This window comes from Balaenoptera musculus, chromosome 14 (assembly GCF_009873245.2).
Source record: "Balaenoptera musculus isolate JJ_BM4_2016_0621 chromosome 14, mBalMus1.pri.v3, whole genome shotgun sequence".
NCBI classification, from domain to species: domain Eukaryota; kingdom Metazoa; phylum Chordata; class Mammalia; order Artiodactyla; family Balaenopteridae; genus Balaenoptera; species Balaenoptera musculus.
Window position 1 is genome coordinate 10412236 of NC_045798.1, and position 26655 is coordinate 10438890.

General features: G+C 45.9%; 1 protein-coding gene across 1 annotated transcript in view; it reads right to left on the minus strand.

Annotated features, from left to right (window-relative positions):
* Positions 1-26655, minus strand: part of CCDC60 (coiled-coil domain containing 60) — a 165860-nt gene that overhangs the window by 30048 nt on the left and 109157 nt on the right. Inside the window, exons 4-5 of the mRNA XM_036823211.1 lie at positions 18970-19077; positions 10973-11080 (exon numbers count right to left, since the gene is read on the minus strand). Of these exons, the coding sequence (XP_036679106.1) occupies positions 10973-11080; positions 18970-19077 (216 nt within the window). The remainder of the gene's footprint in view (positions 1-10972; positions 11081-18969; positions 19078-26655) is intronic.

Consider the following 26655-nt stretch of genomic DNA (forward strand, 5'->3'; position numbering starts at 1 on the left):
GTTTCTGCTCTGTGTGGACCTGATCATCTTGTCAACTGAAATAAACTCTCCTGCTAGCAGAATTAATGAGGATGCTGGGAAATGATAACGTGTTTCAATTGCCACATGATGAAATTGGGAAGGCCTTTTTTTTCCTAAATAAAGCAGACTCAGGTACAACTAAGAATGCAATGCTAAAATCTCTCATCTGTCCATTTACCAAACCATTCACCAATCCATCCAAATATGGGATCTTCTTGCAGGGAACAAAGATCATCTGTTTATAGCACGCTAGGTGCCAGTTAGTAAAGTTTTGCTGCCTGCAGAAAGCCCACTTTGAGGTGTTGAATCACCCCACTTTCTTACTATAAAATCCATAAGGGGGCAGGATTGGACCTACAGCCATCATAATGTCTAACAGAAACGAAACCTCTGGGATCTACAGGTCCTGGAGAATGGATGTTTCCTTTTGGAAGATGCATGGTGGGTATCAGGACTCAAGGTTTATGTTTCGAACACTTTAATAACAAAAGATGCTTGCTGCTTGATGGTGGAAACTCAGAGAAGCACAGTCAGGGGAACTGAAGATTTGGTATTTTCCTCTTGGGGTCATTGCCTGGATTGCCCATCTTTGCAACCAGATTTTGGTTGAACTCATGTAGCCTTCCCCCCGCCGCCCCCATCTCGTTGTATCTTTGTCCATTCGCTCAGTGAACATGGATCTCAGCTGTTAGTAAAATTCTGCTCAGAGGTTTATTTCTTCCCTAGCCCTAAGTCTCAATGGTATTGACAGTCATAGCCCTAACTGCTCTTTAAAATCGGGATTTTGATCTTGAATAGCTATCATTTAGTGAGCACTCACTGTCTTCTCAGACATCAGGCTAAATGTTCTATGTACTCTATCTTGCTTAATCCTTACAAGAACTCTTCTGAAACAGGAACCCATTTGACAGATGAAGAAACCAAGACCCAGAGATGTTAAGTGACTTTGCCCAAGGTTACACAGCCATTAAGTGGCAGGGCCTGGACTCATCCATGTCTTTCTGATGTCAAAGTCCTTGACCTTAATCACTCTACTCCCTCTGGGCTTTAAAAAATGTGTTTGAAGATTTGGGGACATTCACATTATGGCATAAATGTGAAACATCATAAATAGGGATTAAGCATTAAAGAGAAAACACCCTTCTCTTTTCTTACTAACTAAAAAAAAAAAAAAAAAATCTTTCTGGCACTTTCTAGGGAACATAACACTCGCCCTGCCCCCATCATCCCTAATTTTTTTTTAATCAATCCCAAACAATGGTGTGCTAGAGTCAGCTCATACTGCATCACAAGAACTACATTTGTGCATCTCTTCCCAACTCCAAGTTAGTAACATCATGGTGGTAAGCCTGAAATCGGTCACGGTGGGAGTATTTATACCATGGAAATCGGCATGGCTGCAAATCACAGTTTTTCCCTCTCTGGAGAACTGGCTATTAAACGTTTACCAGCATACCACTGACCCCAAACTAAAATCACCATCAGCAGCAAAGGGTTCACTAAAAAAAACAACCCCCACAAATACTCTGACTTCCTGGGGGAGTCATTCCTGGACTGTATTTTTCCGTCAGGTCTGGCTGAGGTTCTGATTGGTTCAGGTTCTGCTCTTACAGAGCTGGACATCCTCGGATCCCTGATAGCATGCTGTCCTGACAAGTCACAGGAGAACCTCCACTTGACTCAATGTGACCACTGTCTTTTTTTTTTTTTTTTTTTTGGATAACAATTTTGGGTCACCTTATGGGCATATTTCTAAAACCAATCAAAGGAAATAAAGATGGTCCTTTTTGTCTTCTCAATCCAATTTCTGTATTACGTTCTTTCCTCAGTTTGGGAGAGTGGTGCCCAAATGTCAGAGGCAAGATGTTGCCACTGGTAGCTCACTCAAGGGAGATACAATGCTTTTAGAGGTCCACTGGTTCAGGGGCCTTTCTCTTAGAATCTAGGTATCAACTGTGAAAAAAATTAGATGTTGCACTGACCCATAAATTCTATTTCTCAGAACCTAGCCAACAGAAATATTTTCAACCCGGCACAAAATATACGTGCAAGGATGTTCCATGCAGTACTATCTGAAACGGCGAAAACTGGGGAACAACCCTAGTGTCCATCAGTCGAGAAATGGCTATCTAAATTATGGTCTGTCCAGACCACAGAATACTCAAATATGAAAAGAATATGGAAAAAATGTTAAAAGGATGTGGAAGCTTTGTCTGCACCAGGTTGGTAAACAAATGTCTGCTGGGCCAGGCAGATTCAATGGGTCGCAGGGCGGACTCACTCAGCACACCCAGCCCGTGCTCTTTGCAGGCATCTCTGGTGATAGCTCTATGCCGGGAAGACGCCCTCTGTCTAAATCCTGTTAGGCAGTTAGCGGGAAGGTCAAAGTTTCTTCCTGAGTCTTTTGGGCCTTTATTGTTTTTAGCTCAAAGTAATCCACATGCCAAAGAGACATTTCGGGGTGGCAAATTCTGCTCCCCTACAACCATGATGGAACGATGTCCATAAGACTCTGTAAAAGGGGGAAAATCATATACAGAACAATATGCAGAGCATGCTCCCATTTATGTTAAAAAAAAAAAAAGTGTATATCTGTGTGTGTGTGTGTGTGTATATGTGTGCAGCGTTAGAAATGAGGAGGAAGCAGGAAGGACATACCTCAGACTTTAAAAGTATTTCCTCTAGGGAGGGGAATGGATTTGGGGTTGGGGGAGATAAAGGCTTTCACACCTTATATCTTCTGAATTTTTTGGAAATTTTTAATAGAAATAGATTGTATTCATTTATTACTTGAGCAGTTTTGTTTTACACAAAAATAATGTGTGGGAATGTTTTAAAGCTGTGCTTTTCAAACAAATTCTGTATGCCACAAAGATATTTTGGAAGTAACAAGGGTGCCTTGGTTGGGGTGGAAGTGAGTTGCTCTCCCCAACCTCCTGCTTCATGTAGAAGGTCCATTTTGAAAATATTTTTTAACATTATTGGGGTTTCTATTATTAAAAAAGGATTTCTGCTGCTTAAAAAAAAATAAAGGTTATAAACCACTGCATCAAGGGGAACTGCAGTTTCAAATTCATCCCAACCAAAAACATGGAATCAGCTGGAGTTACTGATCTATCAGTAGATGCATGACTCATATTTCTGGTTACATTTGAGGTTAGTTTATTTAGGCTCTGGTGCAAGAGATGAATCAAGGTGGGGTGGGAATTGGGGGGAGGTGGAGTTTTGGGGGATGGGTGCTAAATGAAACGCCCTGGAGTGGGAAGGAAAAGGGGTTAATTAAGATTCAGGATTTTGGAAGTGAAGGAAGATTGAATTCACCTGGGAGCTGGCGCTGAGCGAGGGGTTGACATCAGTGTATTGGGGTAGAGGTGGGGATGTTAGCACTGAGGGAAGGGCAGCTATTTTATTTAACCCAGTATTGGATTTTCACAGAGCAAGTCAGTGTTATTTACATTTTTCTTCTGGTTACATTCTTGCAGACAACAGGACTCTCCCTAAAGAAACAATGCCTTTACACGCCTACCTGTTCCTTGGTCTGCCTTGTATGTGCAATGCAGTTCCTGCAATAGTGGCCTCAAGTCTTCTGAGGAGACCTCCCTTCTGGTGGGGACACATCTAACACTTTTCTTGGCTTGGACAACAGGTTCTAGAACTTTCACCTGAGCAAACTCAGCTGCTCCTGGGACCTGAACACATATTATTCCCTTGGGTCCAAGTAGAGAAACAGTCACCGTTAAAAAAAAAAAAAAAAAACAGGGGCGGAGTCAAGATGCCATACTAGGAGGACACCGGAATTCACGTCTCCTCACAACTAGGGCACCTACCAGGCACCGCTGGGGAACCACAGACGCCTAAGGGGACGGGAGGAACCCCCAGGGGCCGGGTAGGACGTGGGGCATGGGGGGAGTGAAGGGGGCGGAGAAGTGGAGGCGGGATGGGACTGGCGCCCCTGAGGGGCAGCTGGGGGAGGGGAAGAGATCCCTCACCCCACGGGGGAAATTGGGGGACCATTGGGAGGGCAGAGGATCAAAAGGGAGTGTGGCCAGGTTCCCCCTGCCCACTTGGGCCCCCAGGAACCTGCTGAGATCCCAGGCCTGATCCTCTGCCCACGGAGGTGCCCTCCAGCCACGTGGGTCCTGAGGGAGTGGGAGGGAGGGAAGGGGGAGCAAAAGCAAAGGGCAGACCTCTGCGACCAGCACCCCTGAGGGGCGACTGGGGGAGGGGAGGAGTTCCTACACCCAGCAGGACACACCCACGGTTAGGGGTCCAGTGATGGGGGAGACCCTGGGGGAGACCGTGGGGGAGGGGCGCGAAGGAACGGAAGGGAGCGGGGCCAGCGCTTTCCCTGTCCTCTTAGGCACCCGGGAGCCTGCTGGGCTCCAGGTCCTAATCCTCTGCCCTGGGAGCCTCCCTCCTGCCGTGCAGAGCCCAAGCCCTGCCCCACACCCCCACCCAGGGCCCCACCCCTACACTCGGAGACCCCCTCTGAGACTCCCTCTAACGCGCTGGGCCTAAACCCCACCCACACACCCTCCCGCAGGGCCCTACCTCCAAACTCGGAACCCCACTCTCCAGAGGCCCTCCTTTCCATGTGCAGCCTCTCCCCTTGTGCAGGTCCTAAGTAGAGGCCCCGCCCCACACTTGACCATCGCCCCGCCTAGGCCCCGCCCCACACCTAGGTCCCGCCCCACCCTAAACCCCGCCCCTGCCTAAGTTCCACCCCTGCCTAAACGCTGCCCCCATAGGCAAGGCGTTTTTTTTTTTCCCCTCTTTTAGACTGGGGTTCTGTTTTACCTTGTTGATTCACTGTTGTTGATACTTTTATATTTTTATTTTTCCTAATAAAGCTTTTATTTTTCTAATTTTATTTTATTCTTTATACTCTGTTATTGTTCTCTCCTTTTGGTTTGTCCCTCCCCCCCACCTTTTTGTTTCTTTTCTCTGTTGTGGTTTTATTTTACCTTGTTGCAGTTGTTTCAATTATAGTTTTATTTTTCCTACTATATTTTTTATCTTTCTAATTTTATTTGTTTTTTATTCTTTGATATTGTACTGCTCCTTTTTTTCTTTTTTCTTTCTTTCTTCCTTTTTTTTTTTAACTGCACTACAAAACTTGCAGTATCAGGCTGGAGGTCGGCCCTGAGCTCCTGTGGTGGGAGCTCTGAGTCCAAACCACTGAACTAACGGAGAACCTCAGACCCCAGGGAATATCAATTGTAGTGAGGCCTCCCACAGGTCCTCCTCTCAGCACCAAGACCCAGCTCTATCCAACTGCCTGCAAACTCCAGGGCTGGACGTCTCAGGCCAAACAACCAGTAAGACAGGAATACAGCACCACCCAAAAAAAAAAAAAAAATGAAACGACAAAAAAATATGTTACAGATGAAAGAGCAAGGTAAAAACCTACAAGACCAAATAAATGAAGATGAAATAGACAACCTACCTGAAAAAGAGTTCAGAGTAATGATAGTAAAGATGATCCAAAATCTCGGAAACAGAATGGAGAGAATACAAGAAACATTTAACAAGGATCTAGAGGAACTAAAGAGCAAACAAACAATGATGAACAACACAATTACTGAAATTAAAAATACTCTAGAAGGAACCAGTAACAGAATAACTGAGGCAGAAGAACGGATAAGTGAGCTGGAAGATAAAATGGTGGAAATAACTGCCAGGGAGAAGAATAAAGAAAAAAGAATGAAAGGAATAGAGGACAGTCTCAGAGACCTCTGGGACGACATTAAACGCACCAACATTTGAAATTATAGGGGTCCCAGAAGAAGAAGAGAAAAAGAAAGGGTCTGAGAAAATATTTGAAGAGATTATAGTCAAAAACTTCCCTAATATGGGAAAGGAAATAGTCAATCAAGTCCAGGAAGCACAGAGAGTACCATACAGGATAAACCCAAAGGGAAACATGCGGAGACACATATTAATCAACTATCAAAAATTAAATACAAAGAAAAAAATATTATAAGCAGCAAGGGAAAAGCAACAAGTAACATACAAGGGAATCCTCATAAGGTTAACAGCTGATCTTTCAGCAGAAACTCTGCAAGCTAGAAGGGAGTGGCAGGACATATTTAAAGTGATAAAAGGGAAAAACCTACAACCAAGATTACTCTACCTAGCAAGGATCTCAATCAGATTCGATGGAGAAATTAAAACCTTTAAAGACAAGCAAAAGTAAAGAGAATTCAGCAACACCAAACCAGCTTTATAACAAATGCTAAAGGAACTTCTCTAGGCAGGAAACACAAGAGAAGGAAAAGACCTACAATAACAAACCCAAAACAATTAAGAAAATGGTAATAGGAACATACATATCAATAATTACCTTAAAAGTAAATGGATTAAATGCTCCAACCAAAAGACATAGACTGGCTGAATGGATACAAAAACAAGACCCGTATGTATGCTGTCTACAAGAGGCCCACTTCAGACCTAGGGACACATACAGACTGAAAGTGACCAGATGGAAAAAGATATTCCATGCAAATGGAAATCAAAAGAAAGCTGGAGTAGCAATTCTCATATCAGACAAAATAGACTTTTAAATAAAGACTATTACGGGCTTCCTTGGTGGTGCAGTGGTTGAGAATCTGCCTGCCAATGCAGGGGACACGGGTTTAAGCCCTGGTCTGGGAAGATCCCACGTGCCACGGAGCAGCTGGGCCCGTGAGCCACAATTACTGAGCCTGCGCGTCTGGAGCCTGTGCTCCGCAACAAGAGAGGCCACGATAGTGAGAGGCCCGCGCACCGCAATGAAGAGTGGCCCCCGCTTGCCACAACTAGAGAAAGCCCTCGCACAGAAACGAAGACCCAACACAGCCATAAATAAATAAATAAATAAATACTTTAAAAAAAAAAAAAAAGAAGACTATTACAAGAGACAAAGGAGGACACCACATAATGATCAAGGGATCATCCCAACAAGAAGATATAACAGTTGTAAATATTTATGCACCCAACATAGGAGCACCTCAATACATAAGGCAAATACTAACAACCATAAAAGGGGAAATCGACAGTAACACAATAATAGTAAGAGACTTTAACACCCCACTTTCACCAATGGACAGATCATCCAAAATGAAAATAAATAAGGAAACACAAGCTTTAAATGACACATTAAACAGGATGGACTTAATTGATATTTATAGGACATTCCATCCAAAAACAACAGAATACACTTTCTTCTCAAGTGCTCATGGAACATTCTCCAGGATAGATCATATCTTGGGTCACAAATCAAGCCTTGGTAAATTTAAGAAAATTGAAATTGTATCAAGTATCTTTTCTGACCACAACGCTATGAGACTAGATATCAATTACAGGAAAAAACCTGTAAAAAATACAAACACATGGAGGCTAAACAATATGCTACTAAGTAACCAAGAGATCACTGAAGAAATCAAAGAGGAAATCAAAAAATACTTAGAAACAAATGACAATGAAAACACGACAACCCAAAACCTATGGGATGCAGCAAAAGCAGTGCTAAGAGGGAAGTTTATAGCAATACAATCCTACCTCAAGAAACAAGAAACATCTCCAGTAAACAACCTAACCTTATACCTAAAGCAATTAGAGAAAGAAGAACAAAAAAAACCCAAAGTTAGCAGAAGGAAAGAAAACATAAAGATCAGATCAGAAATAAATGAAACAGAAATGAAGGAAACAATAGCAAAGATCAATAAAACTAAAAGCTGGTTCTTTGAGAAGATAAACAAAATTGATAAACTATTAGCCAGACTCACCAAGAAAAAAGAGAGAAGACTCAAATCAATAGAATTAGAAATGAAAAAGGAGAAGTAACAACAGACACTGCAGAAATACAAAGGATCATGAGAGATTACTACAAGCAACTATATGCCAATAAAATGGACAACGTGGAGGAAATGGACAAATTCTTAGAAAAGTACAACATTCCGAGACTGAACCAGGAAGAAATAGAAAATATAAACAGACCAATCACAAGCACTGAAATTGAAACTGTGATTAAAAGTCTTCCAACAAACAAAAGCCCAAGACCAGATGGCGTCACAGGCGAATTCTATCAAACATTTAGAGAAGAGCTAACACCTATCCTTCTCAAACTCTTCCAAAATATAGCAGAGGGAGGAACACTCCCAAACTCATTCTACGAGGCCACCATCACCCTGATACCAAAACCAGACAAAGATGTCACAAAAAAAGAAAACTACAGGCCAATATCTCTGATGAACATAGAAGCAAAAATACTCAACAAAATACTAGCAAACAGAATCCAACAGCACATTAAAAGGATCACAGACCATGATCAAGTGGGGTTTATCCTAGGAATGCAAGGATTTTTCAATATATGCAAATCAATCAATGTGATACACCATATTAACAAATTGAAGGATAAAAACCATATGATAATCTCAATAGATGCAGAAAAAGCTTTTGACAAAATTCAACACCCATTTATGATAAAAACTCTCCAGAAAGTGGGCACAGAGGGAACCTACCTCAACATAATAAAGGCCATATATGACAAACCCACAGCCAACATCGTTCTCAATGGTGAAAAACTGAAACCATTTCCTCTAAGATTAGGAACAAGACAAGGTTGCCCACTCTCACCACTATTATTCAACATAGTTTTGGAAGTTTTAGCCACAGCAATCAGAGAAGAAAAAGAAATAAAAAGAATCCAACTCGGAAAAGAAGAAGTAAAACTGTCACTGTTTGCAGATGACATGATGCTATACATAGAGAATCCTAAAGATGCTACCAGGACACTACTAGAGCTAATCAATGAATTTGGTAGAGTAGCAGGATACAAAATTAATGCACAGAAATCTCTTGCATTCCTATACACTAATGATGAAAAATCTGAAAGAGAAATTAAGGAAACACTCCCATTTACCATTGCAACAAAAAGAATAAAATACCTAGGAATAAACCTACCTAAGGAGATAAAAGACCTGTATGCAGAAAACTATAACACACTGATGAAAGAAATTAAAGATGATACAAACAGATGGAGAGATATACTATGTTCTTGGATTGGAAGAATCAACATTGTGAAAATGACTATACTACCCAAAACAATCTACAGATTCAATGCAATCCCTATCAAACTACCAATGGCATTTTTCACAGAACTAGAAGAAAAAATTTCACAATTTGTATGGAAACACAAAAGACCCCGAATAGCCAAAGCAATCTTGAGAAGGAAAAATGGAGCTGGAGGAATCAGGCTCCTGGACTTCAGACTATACTACAAAGCTACAGTCATCAAGACAGTATGGTACTGGCACAAAAATGGAAATATAGCTCAATGGAACAGGATAGAAAGCCCAGAGATAAACCCACGCACATATGGTCACCTTATCTTTGATAAAGGAGGCAAGAATATACAATGGAGAAAAGACAGCCTCTTCAATAAGTGGTGCTAGGAAAACTGGACAGCTACGTGTAAAAGAATGAAATTAGAACACTGCCTAACACCATACACAAAAATAAACTCAAAATGGATTAAAGACCTAAATGTAAGGCCAGACACTATAAAACTCTTAGAGGAAAACATAGGCAGAACACTCTTTGACATAAATCAAAGCAAGATCATTAGAGAAATGCAAGTCAGAACTACAATGAGGTATCACCTCACACCAGTCAGAATGGCCATCATCAAAAAATCTGCAAACAATAAATGCTGGAGAGGGTGTGGACTCTTGCACTGTTGGTGGGAATGTAAATTGATACAGCCACTATGGAGAACAGTATGGAGGCTCCTTAAAAAACTAAAAATAGAACTACCATATGACCCAGCAATCTCACTACTGGGCATATACCCTGAGAAAACCATAATTCAAAAAGAGTCATGTACCACAATGTTCACTGCAGCACTATTTACAATAGCCAGGACATGGGACCAACCTAAATGTCCATCAACAGATGAATGGATAAAGAAGATGTGGCACATATATACAATGGAATATTACTCAGCCATAAAAGGAAACGAAATTGAGTTATCTGTAGTGAGGTGGATGGACCTAGAGTCTGTCATACAGAGTGAAGTAAGACAGAAAGAGAAAAACAAATACCGTATGCTAACACATATATATGGAATCTAAAAAAAAAAAATGGTTCTCATGAACCTAGGGGCAGGACAGGAATAAAGACACAGATGTAGAGAATGGACTTGAGGACATGGAGAGGGGGAAGGGTAAACTGGGATGAAGTGAGAGAGTAGCATTGACGTATATACACTGCCAAATGTAAAATAGCTAGCTAGTGGGAAGCAGCTGCATAGCACAGGGAGATCAGCTCGGTGCTTTTTGACCACCTAAGAGGTCTGGGATAGGGAGGGTGGGAGGGAGACGGAAGAGGGAGGGGATATGGGTATATACGTATGCATATAGCTGATTCACTTTGTTATACAGCAGAAACACAACACCGTAAAGCAATTATACTCCAATAAAGATGTTAATATTAAAAAAAAAGACACATAGCAAAACTTTGAGAGAAAGGGAAAACACAAAAACATGGAGAATGGGAGGAGTAAAAGGGAGCGGGAGAGGAGGAAAAAGAAGAGGAACAAATGAGGAATAGCGTTGGGGAGACATGGTCCAAGAAGAGAGCTGGAGAGAGATCTAGCTGTGCTTCCAGGGCGGGGCTGGGCTAGCTGGCCAGTTTCTGTGGTATAAATACTCCCACCGTGGCTGATTCATTTCAAGCTTCCGATGTGGAGTTGGGGAGAGATGCTGGGAGGGATGCACGGGGGGCTGTCACCACCGCATGACCCGTATGACCTGGCTCCAGCTCACCCCTGTTTGGACCCCACATAGTAGCACTCCTACAGCAACCCACCCACCAAGAAACAGCAGTAGGAGGAAGAGAACCCATGGGAGCTTCCTCCCCCACGGCCCAGTCTCTTGCTAGTTACACGGCAGGTGGAAGGGCTGAGACCTACTTCGGATTCCAGCAGGTGATCACGGGCTTCATGGTGTGGTGAGTGTGGTCGATAGTCAGGGCCTCCAGGAGCCAGTGGAGGGCACAGAGCTGGCGGAAGATGGGCTCGCTGCAAAGACAGAGGGAGGAAGCCCCGGGGGCTCCTGTTAGAATAACATTCTTCACAACAGTGGCGACAGAGACAGGAGTGGTGCTGGCTCCCGGCTGGAGAGCTGTCTCCAGGCTCTAGGCGTGTGGCAGCATTTCCCATGCACCAGCATTAAACTTTCCCAATGGGCTCCTGAGCTATTTATTGGCCCCATTTTACAGATGAGGGAACTGAGGCTCAGAAGAGGTGAGGAACTTGTGCAGGTCACTGGGCCAGTAGGCAGCAGAGCTGTGATCTGACACAAGGTGACCCTATGCCAGTTACTGGGGATGTGCGTGCACAGTGGGAAGGGACAAGGGAGGGTGTCCCACAGGTAGAGGACTTGATTCAGGCAAACGAGAGGACTGAAGGAAATGAACATCCTACAGGCATCCCATTCTTCATCTGACAAAAATACAATAAATACACTAGCAGGGTCCAAAACGTCCGGAAACACAAGGAAACTAGTGTATTTATTGTACTTTCTCTCCACCCCAATTAACAACTAGACCCACTGCTTTAAATGTATAAATCCTTTGCCCCCAAATGTAGCTGGATGTTGAGGGAAACCACATTGAACACATGATTTGAAAATGTAACTAAAACACCATTTAAAAATAGGTCTAACCTGTATTTTCTGATTTGGGGGGCATTCTGTATTACGATGAGCCAGGCATTGGGTAGGACACCTGACACATTATTTATTTCTCCCCAAACCCTGCCGGATAGGAATCATTATCTGAATTTTAGAGAAGAGGAAACTGAGGCTCAGAGAGGGGCCATCGGTTTGCTCCAGGTCACACAGCTTGTTGGTGACAGAGATGGGGCCTGAATATCCCATTCAATGCTCTCGACAACCCTATAAGAAGGGTGCCTTTATTCCGTCCTCTTTGCAGACAAGGGACTCGGAGAGGTAGAGTTGCCTGAGGTCACGCTAGGATTAGTGAGGATTTGAACCCGCATCTGTTTAATCCCAGAGACGGTGCTTTTGTGGACCTGAGCTCTTACTGTTTGCGGTGCTGATGGGGCCAAATGAGTGGCCACCCCGAGAGCAAGGTCAGGAGAGGGTTAACCTGCTGCCTGCATTCTTCCTGGAAATGAGGGGGGAGTCCTAACTAGCCAGCCCCTCCCTGCATGATTTCTCCACTTACACTAATGGGCCAGATGCCTCCATTACCAACCTGTGTAATTGCTCTTCTCTGAAACTGCTCCTGTATTGATCGATACTCCCCAGGGCTCCTGGGCCTGTGCTCAGAGGGGCAGGCAGGAATCCACCCTCCAGCTTCCAGGAAGGCCCCAGCTCAGAAGGTGGAGTCCGAGCCCTGGGGCTCAAGTGTGGAGCGGGCGCAGGGGTATCCCGGAGAGCCCCTTGAGAGGCACCCATGCCACTCTGCTTGCAGGGGAGCTGCCCCCATGCACCCCACTCCTCTGCCCCCATGCTCTGGGGCGGCCGTGTCCACCGGGTCTTAGGAAAACTAGAGTCAGCAGCTCTGTCTCTCTTTTTTTCATCTAGAGCGCCTTCCTTCCTTTTTTTTCCATCCACAAGTTATTTTCTAATAATAAGCACCCACTCATCCCTCACTTCTAATTTAAAGGACCCGCCAGCCCACAGCCCTCCCAGTTCTGTCTGCGTCTTCCCCCTTTACACCATCTTGGTCCCTACAGGTAAGTGCATTTTGGCAGCTCTGGGTACCAACAGTAGCAGTGGCTGTACCATGTGCCCAGCCCTGTGCAGACACCTCCCTGTACCCTTACTGTGACCCCAGGAAGTTGCGAAAAGCCCAGGGAGACGCCCCCTCTTCTGTTCACGACTCAGAGCCCTGGCAGGCCTGGGCGTTCCGTTGTGTCCAGTGCGGGTGGGGAGGGACGGGTAAGGGAGTTAACTGGCGAGGTGGGATCTGCTTTGTCACAGGGGGACGAGAGGCATGTGAGCATCAGACTCATTTCTGCAGGTGACAGGAACGGGCACAAACCTGGCCCTCTCCCTCCCTTGCTTAAAATCTTCAGACTCCCTAAACCATCTGCTATGGACTGAGTTATGTGCCGAAGTTCATATGCTGAAGTCCTAATCTCTAGTACCTTAGAATGTGACTGTATTGGGGACCTTTAAAGAGGTGATGAGGTTAAAATAAGGCCAAGAGGGTGGGTCCTAACCCAGTCTGACTGGTGTCTTTAGAAGAAGAGGAGCCGTGACCCACGGAGAGACACTGGGGTACATGTTCACAGAGGAAAGAGCATGTGAGGACAGAGCGAGAAAGCAGCCCTCCGAAAGCCAAGGAGAAACGATTCGGTAGAAACCAGCATGTGGGCACCTTGATCTTGAACTTCCAGCCTCCAGAACTGTGAGAGAATACCTTTACTGTTGTTTAGGCCACCCAGTCTGTGGGGTTTTGTTATGGCAGCCCTGGCAAACCAACACCCCATCCCATGGGAGACTCCCATCCATCTCCCCAGCCTTGAGTCTCCTCTCTCACCCCTGCGCCGCCACCTGCAGCCTGGTGAAATTCTGCTCTGTAGCGCAAGCTCACCGTACGTAATCTCTTTGCACTGGGTTAAAATCCTAGCTTTGCCATTTACTAGCTATGTGGTCTTGGCCAAATTACTTCATTTCCCTGAGCCCCAGTTTTCTCATCTGTATAATGGCAGTAATCGTTCTAGTGAAAGTGAGGCGAGGTGCTTGGCACTGTTCTCTGCTCCTGATACACATTCCCTTTCCTCCTCCTCTGCCTCTCCGTGATTGGGTCTCAGCTCAGATGTCGCCTCCAGCAGGAAGCCTTCCTTGATTTTTCGAGCATCCTCTCTCCGAAGAGGTTCTAAAGCACCCCCCCACCCTACAATGTGTCCCTCTGTCCCTACATTTTGTGTCCCTGCTCTCTTGTAACTACCTGTTTACTTGTCTCTGCAGCCCACAAGCCTGTGAGCTACAGAGTCTTGTCCATCACAGGTATGCACAGAGTAGGCTCAATACATTTCTGGTTACTGAATGGGAGATGGCGGGAATAAACTGGTTTGGATCTGACGCTTTCCAGAGCTGATAATTTGGGCACAATTCTCATATGCACAACCACAGAGATAACAAAGAATAGTAGCAGCAACAGCAAAATAACAATAATAGTAAACACTTCCCACAGAGCGCTTACTCTGTGCCAGACACTGTTTTAAGTGCTCTACATCCATTAATTAAAGTCATTCTTATAACAACACTGTGAGGAAAGTACTATTAGTATTCCCATTTTTCAGATGAAGAAATTGAGGTCATATAACTTATCCAAGGTCAAAAAAGGCAGCAAGCAGCAGAGCTGGAATCTAAGCCCAGACAGTCCGGTTCCTGAATCTGTGCCTTAATACAGTGTTGATGTCTCTTATTATAGGGTAGAGCCCTCACGCCCTTTTCAGCAGAAGAGGGTTTCATCCAATGGGTCTGGACCTTTTTCTCTGCTTATATATATATAGAAAGTGCCTTACAAAACCTGCACACAGATGTTTATAGCAGCTTTGTTCATAATTGCCAAAAATTGGAAGCAACCTTTAGAGATGTACGGATAAATAAACTATGGTATATCCAGACAATGGACGATTATTCAGCGTAGAAAAGAAATGGGCTACTAAGCCATGAAAAGCCAAGGAGAAACCTCAAAAGCATATTACTAAGTGAAAGAAGCCAATCTGAAAAGGCTACATACTGTATGATTCCAACAATATGATGCTCTGAAAGGACAAAACTATGGAAACAGTAAAAGGATCAGTGGTTGCCAGGGCGGGGAGGGGGAGAGGGATGAACAGGCAGAGCACAGAGGATTTTTAGGGCAGTGAAAATACTCTGTATAATACGTGAGTGGATGGATACATGTCGTTATACTTTCATCCAAACCTATAGAATATACAACACCAAGAGAGGACCCTAATGTAAACTAGGGACTGCAGGTGGCTATGATGTGTCGGTGTAGCTTCATCAGCTGTAACTAACGTCCCACTCCGGTGGGGGATGTCGACAATGGGGGAAGCAGGAGGGAAATGGGAAATCTCTGCACCTTCCCCTCAATTTTGATCTGAACCTAAATCTGCTCTAAAAAAATAAGGTCTTAATGAAAAAATACAGTGCCTCAAACCCAATGATCTCTCATCTAACATGCAGTGAAGCAAACTGAAAGAGAGAGACAGAGAGAGAGGAAGGAAGGAAGGAAGGAAGGAAGGAAGGAAGGAAGGAAGGAAGAAAGGAAGGGAGAAGGAATGAAAGGGAGAAGGAAAGAAAGGGAGAAAGAAAGGGTCCCCAGAAACATGCTTGATAGAAATCGCTCCTTTCTCATAATGATTGTATGTCAGGTCAAAGCGCAATACCTTGGATTTTGTCAAATTAAAAGAGAAAGCATTTATTTTCTTAAATGTGGGACATAATAGATGAAAACGCTGACCAGGGTGCACAAAGCCTGCTTCTAAAATCCCTATGCTCAGAACTCTGGGGGAGCACCTAGCGGTCAGTGCATCTGAATAGCCCTCTCTGTTGAAACTGCTGTACCAACCAGAATACGAGTGGGGGTCAACATCCCTGAGAAAAAGACAACATTTTTTCAAAACTTTTACTAAGAGAAATCAGCAAATGCTACAAAGCACCCCATGCTGACTGCCAAGGGCAAACCCAGACAGTGGCTGCAGGCACTGTTTTGTTGCACAGTCGCTCAGGAAGGGCTGTAAGGACAGGCCAGTCATCTCCGAGAGGAAAGGAGGGGCTGTCCTCCTTCCTACAGACTGTGCCCCAGCTCTTTTTTTAAAAAGATAAAGGTGCAGTCTTCCTGGGCATGATTGAATTGATCCCCATACAGTCAATTCAGAATCTTCAGCTGGTTTTGGGATCAATCGCACTGGTCTTGAAGGGACTGACCAGGCTCGGATCCACCTCGGCTGACGTGAAGACTGAGAATTTGAGAACTGACCAGGCAGGCTCTGCCCTGATGCCCTTCGGTAGAATGATGATAAAACTGCTCCGATTCCCCACTCCTCCCTGCATCCGTGCACTTCACAAGGTGATTCAGCATCTCTCTCACCAGGCGGTGGAATCTTTCTTTTCCCCATCGCTTGTATCTGGGCAGGCCTGATGTCTTTTTTGGCCAGTAGAATGGGGTGGAAAGGCCCTTGGGTCCATTCTGAGCCTAAGCCTTAAGAGGCTTTGAGTGCTTAGGCTCTCGTCCTTGGAACCCTTCCTGGCAGCCATGGAACAAGCCTGGCTAGCCTGCTGTATGATGACAGTGACAGTCACTCCTGCCACCCTAGCCAACAACCAACCAGCCAACCAACCAACAGACCTGGGCATGAGGCCACCCTAGATGGGCCAGCCTCCAGCTTACCACACACATATGCAAGCCCAGCCAGGACCAGCTGAACTGATGAGACGAGCAGAACCACCCAGCTGACCTGCAGACTTTGAACAAGAATAAATGGCTGCTGTTTTAAGCCACTCCACCTCGAGGTGGTCTGTAATACAGCAATAGATGCCGATACCATCATCAAATGCAGCCAGAGCCTTTGAACAGCCAAGGAAAAGAAGGGGCAGCCTTCAATCTAGAGAAGGAGTGTGTGCTTTTGTTTGCAAATAAAACTTTATTGGAGCACGGGCACATCCATTCACTGTAGCTTTCCTGCTGCGACAACAAGGTAAAGTACAGTTGACCCTCTGCATCTGTGGATACAGAGGGCCGACAGCACTACCCCATTTTATACTCATAAAAGACTCGAGCATCACAGATTTTGGTATCGGCAGAAGGTCCTGGAACCAATCCCCTGCAGACACCTAGGGATGACTGTAGTTGCGAGAGATACCATCTGGTTTGCAAAGCCTAAAATATCTACTGTCTGTCCCTTTAAGAAAAAGGTTGCTGATCCCTGGTCTAGGGCATAATGAATAGTAACAACCACCACTGTGATAATCACCACCATCACCATCATCATCATCTAACAAACTTGATACAAAGGTCTGACTTAAGAGTCAGGAGATCAGAATTCCTGTTGTGAGCATTTTGGCAGGTTCTGCCTTCTCTCTGGGCTTCAGTTTCCCCATGTGGCACTGAAGGAGGATGAGCAAGAAACTCTCCAGTCACGTCCACAGTTGATTTAAACCTCAATTTGCTCAGACCAAAGGAAATGGGCGTGGGGCCTAGGAATATGCATTTTCCCAGGCATCTCCTTATTTTGCTATCCCCCCACCCAAGCCCAGAGCCCCAGATGATTCAAATGCAAGTGAAAGCCTAAGAACCACTGATTTACACCATTTGGTTTCAGAGGGCTTGTCCATGGAAAAGAAAGGCAAAAGCGCAAGTGTTTCCATGGGACGTTACGAGAAACTGCAAAGACTACTTTTGCAAGGAGATGTTTTAAGAACATCAAGCTGAGGCTGCCAGTTGGAATGTCCCTGAACACATAAGTCTATGAAGAAGCCAGTCATACTATTCATCAAAGGGAGGTAGGAGGAGAGTGTGGAGTGGGGCTCATCAAAAGCTGAAATATTAGTAAGGGATAGCAATGTGTCCAAATACATGGTGGTGGTGGTGGTGATAGGGATGATGATGGTGGTGGTGGTGGTGGTGATGGTGATGTCAATGGTGGTGGTGATGGCGCCATCTTCCACCCACGAACTAAGTGCTCTCATTAAGGATCTGCCATCTTGTCTTACAGTTTCATTCCTGCATTATTTCACTCTTCAAGTACATGAGACTTGGCTGTCCAAATATATCACTAGCTCCTCAAAGGTAAAGCCTTGGGATATACCTTCGGTGTCGTGTGTGGTGGTGAGAGGTCAGGCTCTGCAGTCAGACACACTTGGCTTAAAACCCCAGTGCAGCAACACGCTGAGCTCTGTGACCTTGGGCAGGCTAGTACACCTCTCTGAGCTTCTGCTCTCTCATCTGCAGGGATGGGATAATAATACACCTACACAAAAGGGCTGCTGAGAGGACTGAGACAGAGCCCACAGAGCAGTCAGTAGTGCCATTTTTATTGTGCACACTGTAGGGGCCTAATAAGTATTTGACAAATGAGCAGACAGAATCCAGTGCACCATGTTCATTGCCCTAAAGTAGTTCTTACATGGGAGGGCTGGGGGTATGGGTGTGATTCTGCCCCCAGGGGGCATTTGGCAATCTCTGGAGACATTTTGGTTGTCACAACTGGGGAGGGAGGTGCTACTGGCACTAGGGGGTGGCGGCCATGAATGGTGCTAAACATCCTACGGTGCACAGGACAGTCCTTCCCAACAAAGAAGTATTTGTCCCCAAATGTCAATAGTGCCGAGGTTGAGCAATCCTAATCCTGCCTTACGGTCAATTTCTATCTCTGTGCCTGAAATCTCCCAGTTGAAAAGTGCTAACTAGTGAAAAAGAAAAAGTTGGGCTTAGAATTCTCTGGAACAGACAGGAGGGGAACAAGATGTCAAGGTTTTGGAAAGCCCAAGTATTCTTTGGAGGGTTGGTTAGCCCCTGTTACATCACGCAGTGATGAGTTTGTGCCTGGGGTCGGCTCAGAAGGCGGCAGGGGCTTCTCTGGGAAATAGCTCCTTGAGTCTTGGGGAAAACATGTCCCCGGAGCCCTGGGTGAGACATCTGCTAGGCGCACGCTGCAGACAGATTTTATCAGGCTTTGCAAACTATTTGACATTAGTGCGTCTGGTGTGGTAAGGAATGGAATGACTCAGTCCCAGCTGGATTGCCACTTAGCTCTAAGTCCCCATGTTTGCTTTCTGTTATTTTTATACACCACGTAACACTGCTGGCCCCAGGCTCCCCCCTTTCAAGAGGACAAAGGAACAGCTCCCAGCTGTCTGAGTCATTTGACCTTGGCTTCTTCGCATGATAAGCAGATGAGCCAGAGGTGGGACTACTTACATGTGAGCCTCAGGCAGCGAGGGCGCAATGATGCAGCTGTGCACGGGGGTGAATGGACGCAGGAGGCCTCCCATCCCCACCTTCTTCATCTTCTCGTCCCCGTACGTGCTGAAGGTGAAGCAGAACGAGAGCAGCAGAGTGAACGAGCAGAAGCAGTTTTAAATGCCCTCTTCTCTCGCCAGGGGTTATCTGGCAAATATCACTGGGCACCTACTATGGGCCAGGCAGTAACTCCCGCTGGAGAGATGAAGGTTCTAGATGCAGCCAGTAAGCAGAGCATATTAGACCCCCTTCTCTCATGGAACACATATTCCCACGAAGGAGCAAATAAGATAAATCGGGCAGCTGTGTGGTATACTGGTATACTAGACTAGCGGTCAGATATGTTTTCTTATCTGGCTAGACAAATATTTATGATGTTGTGGGACATTCGGTCTATGTCATGACTACTTAGGAGCAGGAAAGCCATTGACAGAATGTAAGCAATAAGCAAATGGCAGGGTCCCAATAAAACTCTATTTACAAAACCAGCCTGGGGGCTGGATTTGGCCCATGAGCTGGAGTTTGCTGACCCATTCCCACCTCCACCCCCACTAGACAGTGACACGTGCGATGGGCAGAAAAAAGAGAAGGGGGCTCAGAAGGGCTGGGAGAGCTGGGGCTTGCAATTTTACATAGAGTGATTGGGGAAGTTATCACCGAGAAGGTGACATTTGATAAAAATCTGCAGTGGAAGGGAGTGAGCCATTCAGATGTCTGGGGGCAGAGCATTCTGGAGAGAGGGAGCAACAGGTGCAAATGTCCTGAGGTGGGATGGTGTTTTAGAGACGGCAAGGAAGCACGTGTGGCTGGAGTGGAGTGAGCAAGAGAGAGAGGAGGGAGGGAAGGATGGAGAGAGAATGGGGGCCTTGCAGACCAGTTCAAGGACTCTGGCCTTTTCCCTCAATGAAAGTAAAGGACTTTGAGCTGAAAGAGGACATGATGTGACAAAGGATCCCTCTGGCTGCTGTTTTGAGAATGGCCGATGGTGGGAGTGGAGGGCAAGGAGATCAGTGAGAAGTATTACAATAATTTCAGCTTGAGAGAGGAAGGTGGCTGGCACCCAGGGTCCTAGCGACAGGGATGGTGGGAAGTGGAAATGGCGGGATGCACACAGGGCAGGAACTGCCTGGAGTCAGCAGCTCTTATTTGCGGTCCTTTCCTTAAAGGGGCTTCTCCCAACTCCACAGACTGCTGACTCACTGGCTGGATGAATCAGCCGTGAGACGTGGGGATCTCGAGCTTCAGAAGTCGGCACGAGTGCGCCCCAAAAGATCAGCCACGACCGGCATACCTCTCCTGAAGCCCATCCCCTGCCCCACAGAGAATACAGACGCTTCCTCTGAAGCCAAAACCATCTGGGGGAAGCGGGGGGCGGGGGGAAGGGATGCTTACAGAGGAGAGAAACAGCCCAAACAGGCAGTTCAGCTTTGAAACCACTGGACATTTATCCAAAAAAGACTGTTTCAAAGTGAAAAATATTAAGTTACATTTAATACCACAGTTAAGTTTTTCTTTTCAACACCATCATGGAGTAAGTCATTTCAGTCAGAGAAAACGGGTTTTTTTTTTTTTTTTTCTTTTTTGGCATGCCTGGGTCACAGGGTATATATTTTTTGCCCATGACCAAATCTAGCCCATAGACATGTTTTAATAAGCCTACTGTGTGCGTAATGGAATTGACTGTCTATATTTTAAAACTGGGAGATGTCACATAAAGATGGAAAAGCTTTGGTTCTTGAAGACTTGAAAGTTCTTGCCACTCTGAGTAAGAGCTGGGTGAGGCCCAAGGTCAAGATGGCTGCCCACTTTCCACGAGGTGTGTGCCTCTTCGGTTGCCTGAGACTCAAAAACCCCTGGCATCTCACTCCCAGCTTGCCTTACATATTTATGCTACCAGTGTGCTCCTTCAAAGCCTTGTAGTTTCTCAGCCTGAGTACCTTAATACTGATTGAATCATTGGCGGGTTCCCTGATTCATTCATGTCTACCCATATCTATGGACCATCTCTGCGCTGGGGGCTGTAGGTGCGGTGATGGAGACAGATCCAGCCCCTCCCCTCCGGAGCTTAAGAGCCTCGTGGGGGAGACGGGCTTTACACAAACACAGCTGTGATAAGGCTGAGTTGGAGAGTGTGTGGTGCTTTGACAGACCCAAACGGAGAATTTGGCTGAAATGGAGCCAGGGAATACTTCCTGGAGGGAGCTGTGTCAATTTAGAAACATGTGCCTCAAGTTTCTTCTAATGGGAAGGTGGCTTTATAGCCCCCATTCCCCTGGACTCTTGGCTTTCTGAGTGGCTGGGCCAATACAATGTGTCAGAAATGGTGGGATGCCAATTTCTGGGTCCCGGCTCCAGGAACTGGCAGCTTTTCCTTCTTATGTCTTGGGAAGATCACTCTTAGCACCCAGGCACCGCCATGCTGGGAGGAAGCTGGCAGCCTGTGAAGAGGCTCATAGGGAGGGGGACCAAGACTGCTGGGTCTCAGTCCTGGATGAGCTCAGAGCTGACAGCCAGCCCCAAGGTGCCATCCGTGCGGATGAGCCCTCTCGGAAACAGACACTTTGAGCTGCCCCAGCTAGTGCTGAATCCTTCCCCACTTAACCCTACTCAAATGGCAGATTTGTGAGTGAGATAGATGTTTGCTGTCTTGAGTTAATAGGTTTTGGAGTGGTTGCTCACAGCAACAGTAACTGGCACAGAAGTAAATATTGAGCTGAGATCTGCAGGTTGAATGGGAATTCAGTAGGCAGAGGGCGGAGGGAGAGGCCCTGGGGAGGAGGGAGAGGGGGACAGTGTCGCTGGAGGGGAAGCCAAGGGCTAGCCCATCCAGAGCCTTGTAGCCCCTGCTCAGACTTTTGTCTTTATCCGATAAAGAATGGTGGCCATTGAGGATTTTAAACTGGGAGCGGTTTACGTTTGGAAAGCACGCTCTGGCTGAGCGTGGGGCAAGGAGACAGAGGGAGCCAGAGGACGTGGAGGCACCCATTAGGAAGTCACCTTCCTCCTGGGAATTTGAGGACAATCTTGGGGTCACAGAGCTAACAAAAAAATAGGACCAGAATCTAGGTCCCCTGCTTTCCATTTCCACAGGCTCTTTATTCAACCCTAGAGCTGAGGAAACCGCAAGCCAATATGTTGCCATGCCCAGGCTTACTGGCTCAACCCAGTGGTTTAGAATACGGGGAAATTAACCCAGCTTTTACATTCCTTAATCTCTTGTTTTATGTCTCCTCTCAACTGCAAACATAAGACAAATTCTATTCATTGTTTTTTTTGCCTTTTTCAGCTGAACTTGCAGCTGAGAAATGAGGTCATTGAACACAGTGGGAAAGACTGCTTGCAGGCCGGAATCTTTGGGGACATGCTTGATTTTCTTTTTTCCCTACATAGTTTGTCAGACTTAAAACTTTGGTCTAAAAGAACTTATCCTATGGTCTTAGATCCAGAGGTGGGGGGGAAATCCCTTTTGCTTTTAGAATGCACAGGATCAAATACTGTGTTAAAAAAGCAGTTCTAGGGGCTTCACTGGTGGCACAGTGGTTGAGAATCCGCCTGCCAAAGCAGAGGACACGGGTTTGAGCCCTGGTCGGGGAGGATCCCACATGCCGCGGAGCAACTGGGCCGGTGCGCCACAGCTGCTGAGCCTGCGCTCTAGAGCCCGCGAGCCACAACTACTGAAGCCCGCGAGCCTAGAGCTGTGCCCGCAACAGGAGAAGCCACCGCAGTGAGAAGCCCGCGCACCGCAACGGGGAGTAGCCCCCGCTCACCACAACTAGAGAAAGCGCGTGCAGCAACGAAGACCCAATGCAGCCAAAAATAAATAAATAAATTTATTTAAAAAAAAAAAAGCAGTTCTAAATGAACACTTGTATTTTTGATAATTCTATGATTGGAGTTATATTTATAGAACATAGCTCTTACATGTGAGAGGCCTTCTAGCCTGCCTGGAAATTAAGATTTTTAGCCATAGATCTGAGGGTTTTAAGTAATTGAGGGCCAGAGAGATCAAATTCATTTCACTGCATAATAATAGCTAGCAATTACTAAGCACGTCTCATATGCCAGGCTCTGTGCTAAGCGTTGTTTCTTTTAATCCTTATAACAAATTTGGGAGGTTGGTACCATTCATAAGGGTGTAGAGAGAGGAGACTCAGAGCAGCACAGCGACCTGCCCAAAGTGAAACAGTTGTGTGGGGGAAGTCTAGACTCGAACCCCAGCCCTGTGCTCTTAACCACTACTCCCTACTGGTAGGGATAATCTCCCAGTGCTGTTTTATTACCTCTGCCGCCCCACCTGCATTTGATGGCTATGTTGTAATAATAGCCTCCAGTTTCATTTTAATGACCAGCCTTGCACAGCTCATAGAATCCACTGGATAAGTCATAACCAGACCAATGTCTACGAGAGGAAAGATCTCATGCATATTTAAACTTATTAAACTTTAAATATACCATGTCTTGCACACTGAAACATGGATCGGAGAGGGAAGAATTGTGTTCTGTGACCATGGATTAAAAACCCCATGCAAACAAGGGCAACGTTACAACCAAACTATCTAAACAGTCACAGGAGGATCTTTACAGATGCCACCTTCTCCAGCGCCTGTTTGTTTGCCCAATAATCTGAACAAAAAGTTCCTGCGAAAAAGAGCCACTAGTTCATTCCTTCTCTTTATTCTAGAGAAAGGCTGCCAGGTGACTAGTGCCACCAGAGGTACCAGACTCAGAGAGGGTCATCGGGCTCTTAGATGACACTAAGGGCAAAACTTGCGCTGAGCTCGTGGGACCTTCACGGAAAGGGTAAGAACCCCTCGGCTCACTGAGTGGCTTTCTCTGTATCCTGCGCCTCTTCAAGGTCCCGTGAGGACACTTCAGTGGGGGTCCACTGAGTGGCTGGATGGAGGTGGCTCAGGTCATGACTTGCCTGCTTTTTTTCTTTTTTTCATTCTGAAAATCATATTTCTGATTTTGGCAATACACAACACCACCACACCCTCCTTCTCCAGCCCTGGCCTTTCTAACCAGACATACGGGCTGCAGGATTTCTGGCGGGCTGACACAGATGGGTCTAACCATACCTCTTTTTTGTCACCCAGTGAACTCCCATCCAGCATTAAAGATCCTGCTCAGAAGTCACACTTCTGGGGATTCTTTCCAGATTTCCTTTTCATCCCCTAAAGTTGAGTGGGCGGACATTGTGAAATAATAGAAAAATATATATATATTGGTCTCTGGCCTCACTTTCTGGCACAGAGCTCCTAAAACCCTTGGAATTTCCTAAGTGATGAAGAGTACCAGGAGCATCTCTGGTCTTAATATTTGGTCTTAGACCCTGGATCCTGACACAGAGCTCCCAAATCCCTTGGAATTTCCTGGGTGATAGAGGTGTCTTTTTTTTGGGAATGGGGCAACTGTTGGTGGGCTCCTGGATAGCTTTAGGATGGGGCCTGGTCGCCAGAAAGACCAAGCCATGATTAGAAGCTTGGACCTCTCAGCCCCACCCCCAGTCCTCTGGGAAGGGGAGAGGGGCTGGAGACTGAGTTAAGGATACAGCATGCCTATGTGATGAAGCCTTCATAAAAATCCCTGAAGTATGGGGTTTGGAGAGCTTCCAAGTTGGTGATCACACCCAAATAATGGGAGGATGGCACTCCCCAACTCCACAGGAACAGAAGCTCCTGTGCCAGGGTCCCTTCCAGATCTTACCCTATGTACTTCTTGATCTGGGTGTTCATCTGTACCCTTTATTATGTAATAAAATGGAAAATGTAAGTCAGTGTTTCCCTGAGTTCTGTGAGCCATTCTAGAAAATTATCAAACCCAAGGAAGGAGGTCATGGGAACCCTGATTTATAGCTGGTTGGTCAGAAGTACAGGTGACAGCCTGGGACTTGTGATTGGCATCTGACATGGGGGCAGTCTTGTGGGACTGAACCCTTAACCTGTGGGATCTGATGCTAAGTCCAGGTAGAAAGTGTCGGAACTGAATAGGATGGTAGGATGCCCCACTGGTGTCGCAGACATTTGCTTGTTGTGGGGGAAAAACCCACACATCTGGTGTCAGAAGTATGAGTGTGATCACGGTGTGAGAGTAAAGGAGAAACACATGGGAGGAGTGTTTTTCCTTTACAGGTACACTTCAGGTGCACCCCCATGGTACTGTGTTGTGGCACCGCATGTGGTAGGGACTGTCCCTCAATCCTTTTCATATCTCCGTGCCATCAGAAGGCCTGCACGCAGTAGGTCTTCAAAATACAAACGGTTGGTAGTCTCCCATTCTCACCCCTACACTTACTTGGAAGCCAAGATAAAGGTCCAAGACATAATGCACTAAGGGGCCATGGATATTTTACTGAAGATCTTGTGGGGAAACTGAGGAATGGATTTACATGTCACACTGTGAGGCAAAACCTTGTAAAAACCCTCATTAGACATCTCTGTTCTCTCCCAGTGATGGCTGCCTTTCCTCTCTTCTCTCCTCCGAAGGGTCCCTTCCACTCACCCTCTCGGCCCGTCTCCTGAATGTCTCCATTCTATCTGTCAGGGAAGCCTTTCTGCTCTTCCTGTCTACCTGCGTATTCACTTAAATACACTTGCTCACCAAAGAAAGCTTCTCCTTGGGATGCTCACTCCTTGGAAGGCATGTGGTGGGGACTGTAAATCATAGATATTTTCTCTCCTCTCAGAATGAATGAATGAGTTAATAAATGAATGTACAAATGGTAAGCTAGCTTATTTAGACCAACCCTTTGGGTAAAAATAACCAAAAATGCTGGACAAGATATTTTTTTTAAAAGAGGGGCAAAGGGACTTCCCTGGTGGCACAGTGGTTAAGAATTCGCCTGCCAATGCAGGGGACACGGGTTCAAGCCCTGGTCCGGGAAGATCCCACATGCCATGGAGCAGCTAAGCCCTTGTGCCACAACTACTGAGCCTGTGCTCTAGAGCCCGCGAGCCACAACTACTGAGCCCACGTGCCACAACTACTGAGCCCACGCGCCTAGAGCCCGTGCTCTGCAACAAGAGAAGCCACCGCAGTGAGAAGCCCACGCACCGCAACGAAGAGTGGCCCCCGCTCACCACAACTAGAGAAAGCCTGTGCGCAGCAACGAAGAACCAATGCAGCCAAAAAATAAATAAATTTTAAAAATAAATAAAATAAAATAAAAAGAGTGGCAAAGAGCCAACAATGAAGTGGGAATCTCTCGGCCAAAACTAAAGAGAGACTGGAAACCAGAGAGGTAAGGCGGCCTGGGAGCTGCTTTGGTCCTAAGGACATTTGCCAATTTAGAAAAGGTTAACTTTCCTTCTAACAGCTTCACAGGGCAAGGAAAAAGCATAGTCCATGGTCTGCACAAATGAGGAATCAAAGAGAAGACCCTTCTTACAATAAGCTGGGATTCCCAAGGTCCAGACTTTCAGGGGAAAGGTGACTAGAAATATACCAGCCCCTCATGGTCTCACACTCAGGGTTCCCAACAGTCACCGGGAACCGTGAGCTTTAAGAAGATATCCAACCACTAGAGTCCAGCCCCCTTACCACCTCCCCCGCAGGGTCTCACAGACCAGAACTCCCTCTTTTTTTTTTTTTTTCCATTAAGTTGAAATTTACATAACATAAAATTAACTGTTTTAAAGGGTGCAA